The 14,080-nt window shown below is 34.1% G+C and overlaps 1 protein-coding gene across 2 annotated transcripts in view; it reads left to right on the plus strand.

Moving 5' to 3' along the window:
• The window catches only part of Gsk3b (glycogen synthase kinase 3 beta), a 157,370-nt gene that overhangs the window by 73,069 nt on the left and 70,221 nt on the right, over positions 1-14,080 (plus strand). For both annotated transcript variants that reach the window (XM_076866971.2, XM_076866972.2), the window contains exon 3: positions 11,984-12,067. In XM_076866971.2, the coding sequence (XP_076723086.1) occupies positions 11,984-12,067 (84 nt within the window). The remainder of the gene's footprint in view (positions 1-11,983; positions 12,068-14,080) is intronic.

Raw genomic sequence — 14,080 nt, forward strand, 5'->3', positions numbered from 1 at the left:
TATTTCATTTGTTTATTTTTGTATATGGTGCTGAGGATCGAACCCAGGGTCTCGCATGTGCGAGGTGAGCGCTCTACCACTGAACCACAACCCCAGCACCTCCTATAAGTTTTATTCTCTAAATATGTAATATCAGTCTCTATAACCCACTGAACAAAAAGCTTCCAGGGTTTGTTCTCGCCCCCCACCCAGCCCCCTATGTGGAATTGCTTGTACCTTTGGGTTTTAGGGACACTTAATTTTGTAAAATAAAGTGTGCACAAAGAGAAACCTTTAGGTCAGTCATGAAGGTAGGCTTTGTGCACCTCCTAGCTGTGGCATCTTCCCAGGGCTGGGACTCAAAAAGCTACTTTGGTGGTTTCTTCCTGTCCTTCACCTTAAGTGTTTAGAAATGGATATTTTATTAAAATTTACATGTGCCATTTGTCATTTTACTAGTTTGTTGTTTTCTAGGTGGGCCTCTAGAGTTGTAAAATTATCAGAAGTTTAGAAGTTTTTAAAAAATAAAGTCTTGAATATTTTTCTAAACAAAAAGATCACCTTAGGATAGTTTTGGGGTTTGTCTAATGTCATTAACAGTTTCCACAGTGGGAAAATAATTTATTAATTATAGTTTTGCATTTCTGGACAGAGTATTTTAGGACAAGTAAAACACAAGTGAGGATCAAGTCTGTTTGGAATTTGTGATATTTTGTTTCATCTACAGGAAAGATCTTTTCTCTAACTATAGCTTCTTTAAATTTTTTTTAATATTTAATTTTTAGTTTTTTAGGTGGACACAATATCTTCATTTTATATTTATATGGTGCTGAGGATGGAACCCAGGGCCTCATCCGTGCTAGGCGAGCGCTCTACTCCTGGGTCACAACCCCAGCCCCAGCTTCTTTAAATTTTAATTCAAAATATCTCCAAGCGTTCCTCCTTAGCTATATACAACAAATTAAACCCTAATATTTTATAAAGTTTTTACTTATAAATTAACATTCTTTCCCTTTGTCCATTATTTCTAAGACAAAGGTAGAAGTGTGATCATATATTGACAATAGTTACACTCAATTCTCTTCTTGAAGAGTTTGATAAGTTAAAAGACAAGAGCTCATTTGTAAAGTTTAGTTACACTATCTCATGAACTTGGAGACAACCCTATTAATTTACCAGAATCCAAAACTGAGTCTCATCATTTCTTGGAGACACCTGCTCTCAAACCTTTTCCTTAATGATTAAATTCTAAAATAACCCTGTTATTAGGAGAAGGTTTGTCCATAAGTGGACTTACTTGTTATTTCCTCCTTATTGTAAGCTGAATGGCATGACAGAGCAGAGACAAAAAGGCATAGAAGCAATTCTTAAGGTTTCAACTCAGAAAGGTCCAAGTTCCCAGGCATGGCAACAACTTTGCAGATGCCTTCATCATGATAGCTGAAATAACAAAAGACCAACAGAGGTCAGAGCTGAGAGTGCTGAAGCCTTAGCTTCATGTAGGGAAACACTTGACTCTGTAAATGAATACCTATTTTTCTTCAAAATTTTCCAACTAGTTTTAGTATGCATTGTTTTTGAGTCTTCTTTGAATCAGTCATTAAAATATATGCTGGCAAATAGTATTTTTCAAATTATTTATTTTAGGGCTGGGGATGTGGCTCAAGCGGTAGCGCGCTCGCCTGGCATGTGTGCGGCCCGGGTTCGATCCTCAGCACCACATACAAACAAAGATGTTGTGTCCGCCGAGAACTAAAAAATAAATATTAAAAAATTCTCATTCTCTCTCTCTCTCTCTCTTTTAAAAAAAATATTTATTTGAGATTCTACTACAAGGATGGAAGACCTTTTTCCTTCTCCTCTTATTTTTCCTCTTATTTGTACATATGGTATGGATTCATTGACTTTTATTAAATGAATTTTAAACTTTAATCACTTATTTTGATAATTAACTTGCCTCAAATTTGGCCAGTGAAAGCTCCTTCAAACTGGGTCAAGGTCCTCTTAGCTAGTAGAACTAGATAAAACAGATGTGTGTGGGTGTGCTTGCATATATACATACATGCATGTGTATATGTATATATACATATCTTTTTCTGTATTTCTTTTTTTAAAGTTCATACTTGAAATTTCAGAGCAACATTATAGTTTACTCTAACTTCCCTCTTTATTTATAATACCATTTGGTTCTAAAAATGTCATTTGCCGGCATATATTTTAATAACTGATTCAGAAAAGACTCAAAAACAATGCATACTAAAACTAGTTGTAAATTTTTGATGAAATATGGGTATTCATTTACATAGTCTAAAAAGTGTTTCCCTACAGAATACGTATTAGTTACAAAGCAAAATATAGTGCCCATAGGAAAGAATTCTGCAAAAACTGCCATACCTGATGGAAGTCAAGATCATATGTAATGGGAAAAAAAATGGCGATTCTGTTGAGGCTGGATGTCCTCTATTGTGCTCAAGGAGGCTGAACTCTGTTCCTCCAAACCCCAGTGGTCAGACATACTTATGTCTTGCATTTCTCCAGGACCAACCTACCTCAGGATGGAATGGAGCACAGCATATTCACCTGAAACTTGTTATCTACAGTATGTTTAGTTGTTTGCTCAGTCCTAGAATTCACAAATTAGAACTACTAACTCATACCCCTGGACTATTAAGAGTTCAGTATTTGTTTGTTTTTTTTTTTTCCTTTTGGCCTAAACGGTATATGACTCATGTATACTGTTCAGAAAATATTTAGGTTTTTTTTTTCTTGCTTTTCAAAAACAAGTTTTTGTTCTTTAGCATAGTTAAGTCATTCCTTTTTTAAAACATTTGCTTTTTAGTTTTTTTAGGTGGACACAATATCTTTATTTTATTTTTATGTGGTGCTGGGGATCGAACCCAGTGCCTCACGCATGCCAGGCGAGCACGATACCACTTGAGCCACATTTCCAACCTAAGTCATTCCTTTAGAGTAGTTTGGTCTATCCTTTTCTGTATGTATCTCTCAGTATTTTACCATCATTTTTTTATTTTCAAAAATTATTTATGTTTTTGCTCTGTGAATCACTAACATATTTCCAAATTTCCAGAAGTCAGGACTGTTTCTTATGTTCTGTTTTATACTCATGCCCTGTGGATAGCCAGTCTCACATTATGTTCTGATTTACTTTTTCTGAGTTTCTTTCACACAAATGAACAGATATGTATAATTTTCTTGGTTTCTTACATAAAAGGTAGCACAATTGAGATGCTCTTTTATATTTCATTTTTTTCTCTTAACTGTATTTGCTGGCAAACATTGTATATTATTAAGAAACTTTTTGTCATTCTTTTCACAACTAGATAATTGAGCCAACTATTCTATTTGTTGATGTTTAAGTTGCTAATAGTATATTGTGATCTAAAAGAGGATTGCTGTGAATAATATTGTGTAATGTACTTTTATATTACAGATAAGTCAGAGTAAAGCAATAGAAATGGGACTGTTGACTCGAAACTAAATTCTCTTCAGTAATATATGACTATATCACTTAACTTTGCCTACAGAAGTACCTTTACATTTTCAGTTTTAGCCAGTTGCTAATCTGATAGGTGAGATGGTATCTTATAGTTTTAATTTACAATCTTCTTATTTTGATTACAATTGAGCAGTTTTTTCCATCTGTTCAAGATCCATTTTATTTGTTTTTTGTGAGTGCATGTGAATTCTCTGTCTCCTCTCTCTTGCCTACGTTTAAAGTGGCTTTTGGTTTTATCATATCTACCCCATGAATTCATTATTCTGAAATAATGAACTTTTGTGTGTGGTTATTTTTTTATTTTTGGCTAGGTGACAGTTCCTTCTTCTTCCTCCTATACTATTGAATTTATTATTCTTTAATCTTGTTTGCTTTCGTGTTATGATTAGAAAGCGTTTCCTCTATGCTCAGGTTAATGAGAACTTTATCCTTTTTTTTTTTTTAACTACATTTTTCACATTTATATTCTTGATCCATTTGGAGTTTATTTCTATGCATGGTATGAGTTACTGATTTAATTTTATCTTCTCTAAATAATTAACCAGCTGAGTACATTTATTAGAAAGTGTATCTTTGTTCCAGTGTTTTGAGATGTTCCTGTTATTATATGCTAAATTTCCTTCTGGGTCTGTTATTGGACCTTCAATTCTGCCCCACCAGGGTATTTGCATAATCCTGTGAAGCTACTACATTAATTTAATTATAGAGGCTTCATAATATTTTAACACTTGGTAGGATTAATCTGCCCTTCTAGCTTTTCCTTTCATATTTTCCTACCTATTTTTGATTATTATTCTGTATGAACTCTGGTATCAATTTGTCTTACTCCATAAAAGTGACAGAACTTGACAGAAATAGTTATAATATCTTTATGTCTTGTGTAGCAGTGTTGTTTGGCTCATGGAGACTTACAGTTATCAAATGAAAGCTAAAATCCAGCTAGAAATAAAAGGGAAGAAGACCTGCAGATTGAATAGGAGAAGTCTTACACTGTAGTATAACTCTAAGAAAGTAATAACAAAGCTGATGGGAGTCCTCAAACCCAAGTTGTCCTCTCAGAGGAGTACAACATCTCCCAGGAAAAGAACTTCCACTGAGTATGCCTGCCGTGCTCAGTCATTGGCTGGGAATACCTCATAGGAAGCTTTAATTTACCCCAGCAAGAGAATGGGCTTGAGAGCTTAGTAGCTGCCACCATTGGTCTTTGCAGCGGGGAATATGAGAGGCAAATTTTCATAGTCACCACAAGTTTCTTAAGAATACAGACTTTTAAAAAATATTCCATATAATAATTATTATTTATTAAATACGTACTATATTCCAGGCACTGTATTAGGCATTACATCTATAGCATGATCTAATCCTCACAAAATTATACGTAAGGTAAGGATGCTAATCCCACACGTTAGATGAGAGAAGTGACCTCCATAATAATTAGATAACTTGCCCAGGTAAACTTAGATACAACATGGTAGTGAGTGAATTCTGGCATGTATTAACACAGTTCCATATAATATTAAAAGTTATTTATATCTATTCCATTAATTACTCATTGCAGAGATATTAGAGAAGAATAATTCAGGATATTCAAAAGTTGGCTTTATACAAAGGCTGTTAAAAGCAAATATAAGACAAAATTATGATTCTGAAGTGTCTTAGCCTGGATCACTTTTTAAAAATTGGTTTCTTATACATGACAATAGAATTCATTTGGATAAAATTATACAAACATGGAATATATCTTATTCTAATTAGGATATCATTCTTGTGGGTGTACCCAATAGTGGTGTTCACTTAGGCATTTTCATGTATGTACATTGGGTTGTTTATTTTTTGGTGTTGAGTTTTCTTGAGTTCTTTGTGTATCCTAGAAATTAATGTCTTATCTGAGTTGAAGGTAGCAAAGATTTTTTCCCATTCTGTAGGCTCTGTCTTCATGCTTGCTTCTTTTGCTGTGAAGAAGCTCTTTAGTTTGATCTCATCCCATTTATTGATTTTTTAAAATTTTATTTCTTGCACTGTTAGAGTCTTGTTGAGTCTTGTTAGAGTCTTGTTGGAGTGTGAGGCCTACATTTTCTTCTATTATGTACGGTGTTTCTGGTCTAATACCTGGGTTTTTGATCCATTGAGTTGATTTTTGTACAGGGTGAGAGATAGAGGTTAAATTTTATTCTACTGTATATGGATTTCCTGTTTTCCCAGCACTATTTGTTGAAGAGGCTATCTTTTCTCCAATGTATGTTTTTGGTACCTTTGTCTAGAATGAGATAACTATATTCATGTGGGTTTGTCTCTGTCTTCTGTTCCATTAGTCTTCATGTTTGTTTTGCTGCCAATACCATGCTGTTTTTGTTACTGTAGCTCTGTAGTATAATTTAAGGCCGGGTATCGTGATGCCTCCTGCTTTGTATTGCTTGCTAAGGATTGCTATTTCTATAAAGAACATCAATGGAATTTTAGTAGGAATTGCATTGAATATGTATAGTGCTTATGATAGTATGGTCATTTTGACAATGTTAATTCTGCCTATGCAAGAATCATGGGAGGTACAGACTTTATGGTACTTTTATACTTTAGAAAGTGACTAGGTAGGGTGATAAGTAAAAATTTTTTACACACACGTATGTATATTAAAAATAAACTTAATTGAATTTTCAGGGACTTTATAGTGGCTGGTTTGGAAGGATTCTGTTGATATTTCAGTTTAACTTATATTTAATTTTATTGCTTTCACTATTCCAGAGGGGAACAATTGGAGATATGATGCTTGTGGTCCCGAGTGTGCTCTTTGTTTTCACTGGCTTAAATGGCTTGAGACAAAGAGAAATAAAACCTGATTAAATGTATAATATGTTTTTCAAGTTTTCTCACCATTTTTTGTCTTTATCGTTATTTGGTGTTTATGTTGTTCCATGTTCCTGTAAATCTGTGGTACGTTCAGAAGCACTATTTAATACCAGGAGTTAAGAGTTGCCTTGCCTCCCCCACTTTTTTATTTGTGTATTATAATTGTTCATAACAGTGGACTCTATTACATATTCATACATGCCAACAATTAAAGTTGATGTTTTAGTCAGCTTTTTCACTGCTGTAACTAAAAGATCTGACCAGAACAATTGTAGGGGAGGATATGTTTATTTGGAGCTCATGGATTCAGAGATCTCAAGTCCATGGAAGACCAGCTCCATTCTTCGTGGCTCAAGGTGAGGCAGAAGAACATCATGGTGGAAGAGTGTGGTGGAGGAAGGCAGCTCATATGATGATTACCAAGCAGAGAGCCAAGATTTGAAAAACTTGACTTGAAATGTGGGAGTAAAACTTGGGTAAAGGAAGTTGCAATTGTTAAAGACAATACCACCACTAAAGAAATGCTAAAGACCTTACCCAGAGACAATAAGAAAGATGGCTTGAGGACATCTCACGAGCTGGCAAAACTATACTCTTCTCAGGCACAAGGTAGTAAAACTAAAAATTTGAGACCACTGGGGCACCCTTACACAAGGGGCCCTAATAAGTTTTTTCAATGTGTTCAGCCAGCTAGGCATGCAAAGGCTCCTGCAGCCAGGATCCCTCAAGCCTTGGCTACTGCTCAAGCAGATCTTGCCATCAACCGTGTGGTTCTGGTTGTGCAGGATTGAAGGATGCTGGAGTTAGGGGGTCATGAGGCCTTCACCAAGATTTCAAAGGAAGGCCTGGGAGGCTAGGAAATGTTCCCCAGGGTCAGAGTCCTGTGGACAGGCCCTGAGAGGACAAAGCCTGGAGATGTGAGGAGGAATCCCTAGCTGCAGAAGAGATCCCAAAAATCAAGAAATGACAGTAATATGGGACATTGTCCTAGGAAAGTTTCAGAAATTGAGCAGAGACAAACCAACAGAAAGGGCATTTGAGCTACAACCAGCAAGACCACAGGGGAGGAAATACACATGTCATTTGGAGAAAACATCACAATGCCATGTGCTCCAGACACTGGACACAAAACTTACAGGACTTGTTTGCCCAGCTGGATTTCATTTTTGCTTTGGTCCCATCCCTTCTTTTTATGCCCTGTGTTTACCGTAGACCTTTACATATTGAACACTTGTAAATTGCTTTTGATTTTTCCAGGAGCTCACACTGCAAGATTGCCTTGAGTCTCAGAGAAACATTGGACTTGAACTTTTGGGCAGTCTTGGATTTATTGAGACTGTGGTGATTCTTGGAAATGGATTAAATGTATTTTCCATTGTGAGATGAGTATGAGCTTTTTGGGGGGCCAAGGCCCCCCAGAAGTCTAGATATTAGGTGTCTAGATATTAGGTGTCCCCCAAAAGCTTGTGTGTAAGACAATGCAAGAAGGATTAGAGGAGAAATGGTTGAATTATGAGGGGATTAACTGAGTGGAAACTGAAGGCTGATAGAGTATGGTTAGAGGAGGTAGGTCATTGGGGACGTCCCTTTGGGGTATATATTTTGTACCTGGCAAGTGAGTCAGTCAGTGTCTGTCTGTCTGTCTGTCTGTCTCTCTCTCTCTCTCTCTCTCTCCCCCCCCCTCTCCCTCTCCCCCTCCCTCCCTCCCTTCTGGTCCTCATGTGAGCCACTTCCTGGTACTATATTCTATTGCTTTGATGTTCAGCCTCACCTTGAGCCTCAAGGATGGAGCAGGCTGTCTATGGACCAATACCTCTGAAACCTGGAGCCTCCAAATAAACTTTTCCTCCTCTATAATTGTTCTGATAGGTTCTTTTATAGAATTTTTTATATAATTGTTCTGGTCTGCTCATATCAGAGAAAAAGCTGGCTAAAACAGTTGGCCAGTATCATTCACCGTTGTTTCTCCTTTGCCTCCCTGTCTCCCTCCCAAAGGTTGCTTTTTTATTAGATTCACTAAAACTTTGTATTTGTTGTTGGTGGCCTTGATATTTTTTTTATAACAGTTTTACTCAGATACAATTCATATACTGTAAAATTACCTTTTTAACGTTTATAATTAATTGGTTTGAGTTACAGAGTTGTAAAACTGTCACCTACTGTGGAATTCCAGAATAGTTTCCTCACCTCAAAAAGAAACCCTATACCCATCCTTTTTTTCATCAGTACCCATCCTTTTTTTCCCACTATGCTCTGGAAATCACAAATTCACTTAATATTTGTTGGTATGTATGGACTTGCCCATTCTGGACTTTTCATATGAAGGAAATCATACAATATATTATTTTTCATGTTTGGTTTCTATGTCTTACAGTAATGTTTTTTAGGTTAATACCTATTTTATCATGTCTCAGTATGTTGTTCTTATTCCGGGTTGAATAATATTCCAATTCATGGATATGGTATGTTTTGTTTATCTCTCTATCAGCTACTGAATATTAGGAATGTTTACGTTTTGGGGCTTTTATAAAGATGATGCTATGAATACTTGTGTACAGATTTTTGTAGGGACAGTTGTTTTCATTTGTCCTGGGTTTATTCCTAGGGGTAGAATTTCTGGGTCCTATGGTGATTCTGTGATTGACATCTTGAAATTTTTATCTCTTTTCCAAAGCTATACTGTTTTACAATTCCATAGCAGGGTATGATCACTGCACTTTCTCTATATCTTTGGAAACACTTATTTTTAAAAACTATTTTCTTAAATTGTCAATGGACCTTTATTTTGTTTATTAATTTATTTATATGTGGTGCTGAGAATCGAACCAAGTGTCTCACACATGCTAGGCAAGCGCTTTGCCACTGAGCCACAACCCTAGCCTTGGAAACACTTATTATTATCCTTTTTAAAATATTTATTTTTTAGTTGTTGTTGGATGATTATTATCTACTTTTTGTTTAAACTTATCCTAGTGGATGTGAAAGGGATGTCTCATTGTCATCTTGATTTGCATTTTCTGATGCTAATTATGTTGAACATTTTTAAATGTGTTTATTAGCCATTTGTACTCCTTCGTGAGATTAATGTCTATTAAAACCCATTGCCTATTAAATTTTTTTATTTTCAAATTAAAATATTCTTGGGCTTTTTTGGGGGAAGTTTTAGTTTGACAGAAAAATGAGTCGAAAGTACAGAAAATTCACAAAAGCTACATTTACTGTTGACCTTGTTTCCCTTATTATTATTGTCTTTCCTTAGTATAGTATATTTTTAACATTCACTAAAACAATATTGACATAGTTCTAATTGAAGTCTAGAGTTTGCACAGTTATTTACTTTGCAGGGTACAGTCTATGGTTTTTTGTTTGTTTGTTTTGTTTTGTTTTGTTTTGTTTTTGTAAATGCATCATGACATTTATCTACTGTTATAGTAGTATACAAAATAGTTTCAATGAACTGAAAATCTCCTGAGCTCTACCTATTCATCTTGCCTTCCCTCAAAATCCCTAATTATCATTGATCTTTTTACTGCTACAGTTTTGACTTTTATAGATGGTCATTGTTAGAATCATACTGTATGTACTTTTCAGATTCTTCAAATTGACTTTTATTGCTTAGCAATATGCATTTAATGTACCTGTGTAACTTTTCATGGAATGATAGCCCATTTTTTTAGTGTTGAGTAATATTTTATTATTTGGATATATCATAGTTTATTTATCTGTTTACCTCTTGAAGATCATATAAGTTACTTCCAAATGTTTGTAATCATCAGTGAAGCTTTTTAAAATATTTCTGTGCAAGTTTTTGTTGTTGACCTAAGTTTTCATCACATTTGGGTAAATATCCAAGTAGCACAATTGCTGTGTTTTATGGTAAGAGTATATGTATTTATGTAAGCAACTGTTAAATTATCTTCCAAAGTAGCTGTGCAAATTCTTATTCCCATTAGCAATGAAGAGTGTTTATGTTGCTTCATATTTTCATTAGCCTTTATATTTTTGGACATTAACAACATTTTAATAGGTGTGTAGTACAATCTCATTGTTCTAACTTGGAATTTCTTGATGGAAAATGATATTGAGCATCTTTTTGTATGCTTATTTGCTATTCCTATCCAGTTTGATACTATGTATCTGTGGGTTATACATACATGGATTCAACCAACTGCAGATTGAAAATATTGGCAGAATTTATAGTGAACATACACAGATTTTTTTTCTTGTCTGTGTTCTCTAAACACTACACTACAACATATGTTTACTTAGCATTTATATTGTATTAAGTATCATGCAATCTAGAGATGATTTAAAGTGTACAAAAAATGTGTGTAGGTTATATGCAAGTATTGTTCTATTTTATACAAACAACTTGAGCATCTACAAAGTTTGGTACAGTCTCCCCCATCCATCTGTGTGTATTCCTTGTAATCAATTCCCTATGAATACTAAGGGACAGCTATATCTCCTTACTATATGTTTATTGCTTCAATTATGCATTTTGTCACAAGTAATGGAATGACAGATTGATGTGTTTTAAGAATTTTAAATGTTACTACATATATAAACCCAGTTCTCAAGATTATTTAAAAAATATTCACTTATTTCTGCTCCTGTCTTCTAAAGATTAGAGCCCAGTCTGCTGAAAGTAGTTCTGCTTTTTTGGCTTATTGGTCCCTAACCATCCTCACCTTCCTCTTTCTTGGCCTCTTATGTGACAGTAATTCTATTTCCTTTCCAGATTCCCAGGCATATACCTCTTTTTTTTTTTTTTAACTTTCTGAATTACTATAATAACTAAAAAAAAAAATAATAAAGTGTTATTTTTCTTGCCACGTAGTTGGCATTTTGGTATTTTCAACAGCTATTAGAATATTATTGGAATGTATATTCTTTGTAAATAATCTACTTAATTTATTACAGTAGAATAAGATATTAAGAAATCATATTATTTAATATTTTATTTTCAGGCAATGTGAGCATAACTTTGAACTTTCCCAAAGAAAGTTTGTGTGGTCTATAAATCTGTCAGGACTGTGTATGTCTTTTTTAAAAACTTAGCACCTGAGCCCCTTTCATGGAGTTAACTCCTAGTTTTTTTTTTTCCCACTATAACTCAGAAAACAATTTTTGAAAAGTTTGATTTATTTTTTATTATAGTTGCAAAAAAATTTACATAAGTAACAGCAGCTTATTTCAAATATTTCCTACAAATCCTAAACTGGTGCTTCTCAAGGTACACGTGGTAAAGTACCAGTTTCTATAATTTCCAATTCACCAGACTGATAGTTTTGCAAAATATAGTACAAATGAATTGTTAGAAAAGTAAAAGTTTTAAAAATATAGAATACAGGCCTCAATTCTTATTATCAGAATCATAGATAAAAACTTAGTCTGCCAAATTGCTATAAAAGATTTTAAACACCCTCAATTCTGTATCTTATTGCTGAGCAGTAACAAATAGTTCATGGACTAGTAACAGATAGTTTGCAGTTCAGTTCTGGTGTACAGACTGTATTTTTTAATAGCACATACATAGCTTGCTGTTTAGGGTGTTTAATGTTATTTCAGGAGCATCTTGGTGATTATGATATATAATTGTTGTCCTTTAAAAATTATTTTCATGTGTTTTCTTTTCAGAATCGAGAACTCCAGATCATGAGAAAGCTAGATCACTGTAACATAGTCCGATTGCGTTATTTCTTCTACTCAAGTGGTGAGAAGGTAGGTAGTATGTATTGAATATTGTGATAAACTTGTTGTTCTTCTAAAAATAATACTTCCCATATCTTTACCCTAACAAAATAGTTTCGCTAATTGAATGAAAGCATTCAAAGCATAGGCCCCAGTGATTTTGAGCATAAGAAATGGTCATTGAATATCATTAGTTATAGCAGGAACATGCTAATAAGAATATAAAGGGAATGATTTTTTAAGAATTTTCTCCTTTTTAAAAAAAAACAGCTATCTTTAGTTCTAGAAAGTTTTTTAATTGATACTTCTATGTTTTTTATGGAATCCTCATTTCATCTGTTTATTATAAGGAGGAAAATTATGTCATTTTGCTAAGTGGAAGTTGATGAGAGGTGAAGAGAGGAAGTGGGAGGACTCTGATAGGACTAGAATGAGGTTTAAACATTAGAAAGCAAGTATAATTGGTCTTTGATCAGAGAAAAATGATATAGTATTATATTACAGAGCTTATTATAAATTGTCACTATTTCTGATCACACTTAGTTTTGTGAAAGTAAAGGATAGTTAAGACTTTGAGCTGTGAATGTTCGTCTTCCTTGGTCCTCCAATGGTCTTTCTCCTCAGAAGATGTAATAACTTTTGACAGTTTAATCAGTGGAGAAGAAAGCAAAGAAAACCAGTTTCTACTGTTGTACCTTGGTCTTTTTCTTTCTGCCCTTCCTTTTCCCCAGTTTTAATATTTCCTTAAATTTTTTTCTTTACTGGTTTTGGATGGGGGACCTGGCAAGTAATATGGAAATCAGGGATTTTTTTTTGGTGGTGGTGGTTGTTGTTTTTAGGGGCAAAATAAATATGACTTGAATAAATTCACTTGATATTTTGGACTAAAGATTTTATGCGTATAATATGTAATGTTCTTAGATCCATAATGTCTCTTGGTTTCTAATCCAATATTAATTTACTTAACTGTTTGTAGATTAATCATTTTCCATTAAACTGTACATAGATTTTCTTGTAAATTCTTTTCTTTTCCCATGATAAACCCAATGATATAGAAGAAGACCTATGTATTTTAAGGCAAGGTGGTGTGGTATCCATGTCTGTGGATCTATTATGTATTAATTTGTGTGTCATAGCTAATATGTGTGACCAGCCATACTTAGTAAATATGTCCTTTATTAACACTTGTTCTTTAGTCATTTTTAAGTTTAAATTGTGCCTCTGTTTGTGTATTGTGAATTGTAAACCTCATAGATATTTTCAGTTCTCTTATTTCTAAACCCAATTACTTGGTTTATGCACCTACTGCCTATTACTCTCTTTAATCATATTATCTATTTTGGCAAGTCTTTGTTTTTCTGTACCTTTCCAAATAAGATTATGAAGCATATATTATGTTCCCAGCACTCTTAAAATGATATTTTGCATCCTCATGGTTTTTTGTTATTAGATGCTAGACATCATAATACCCCAGGAAGTAAAGTAAAGGTCAGAGTTATTTATTTTTGTGAGCCACTAGATTACATATAAATTCATTTGCAAAGGCCTCCTTACAAAGTTCCTAAACATTTTCTCTTGATTGCTAATTTTAATTTGTATAGCCCTCCCTGTATGCCACATACTGTTTTAATGCTTTATAAATATTAGCTTATTCAACTTTTATGAAATTCAAGTGTAGAAAGGGAAGAATATCAGACTTTGAAATGTAAGATACCTGATGGCTTACCCGTCTGGTTTTGGTTAGGTGGAAAACCCCCATCATAGGCAGCCCTTACCACAGACTTAATCCTGCCTTCATGGTAACAATTGACCAGCTGTTATCTGAGTACTTCAGAGCAAGACTTTCTCCCTGCTACTGCTTACAGCTTCCTATTTATCTTAAACATTCTTACAGATATAGAAATGTGATTAATAGAGGCTAACAAGGACAGGGAACCTCTAGTAGAAAAAAAAATAGACTTTCAAATATTTTACATATCTTAGAACTTTTTCTTGAGCATTGTAAAATTTCCAAAGTGAAAAACAGATAACTCTTAGTTTGGG

This window comes from Callospermophilus lateralis, chromosome 10 (genome assembly GCF_048772815.1).
Source record: "Callospermophilus lateralis isolate mCalLat2 chromosome 10, mCalLat2.hap1, whole genome shotgun sequence".
In the NCBI taxonomy this organism is placed as follows: domain Eukaryota; kingdom Metazoa; phylum Chordata; class Mammalia; order Rodentia; family Sciuridae; genus Callospermophilus; species Callospermophilus lateralis.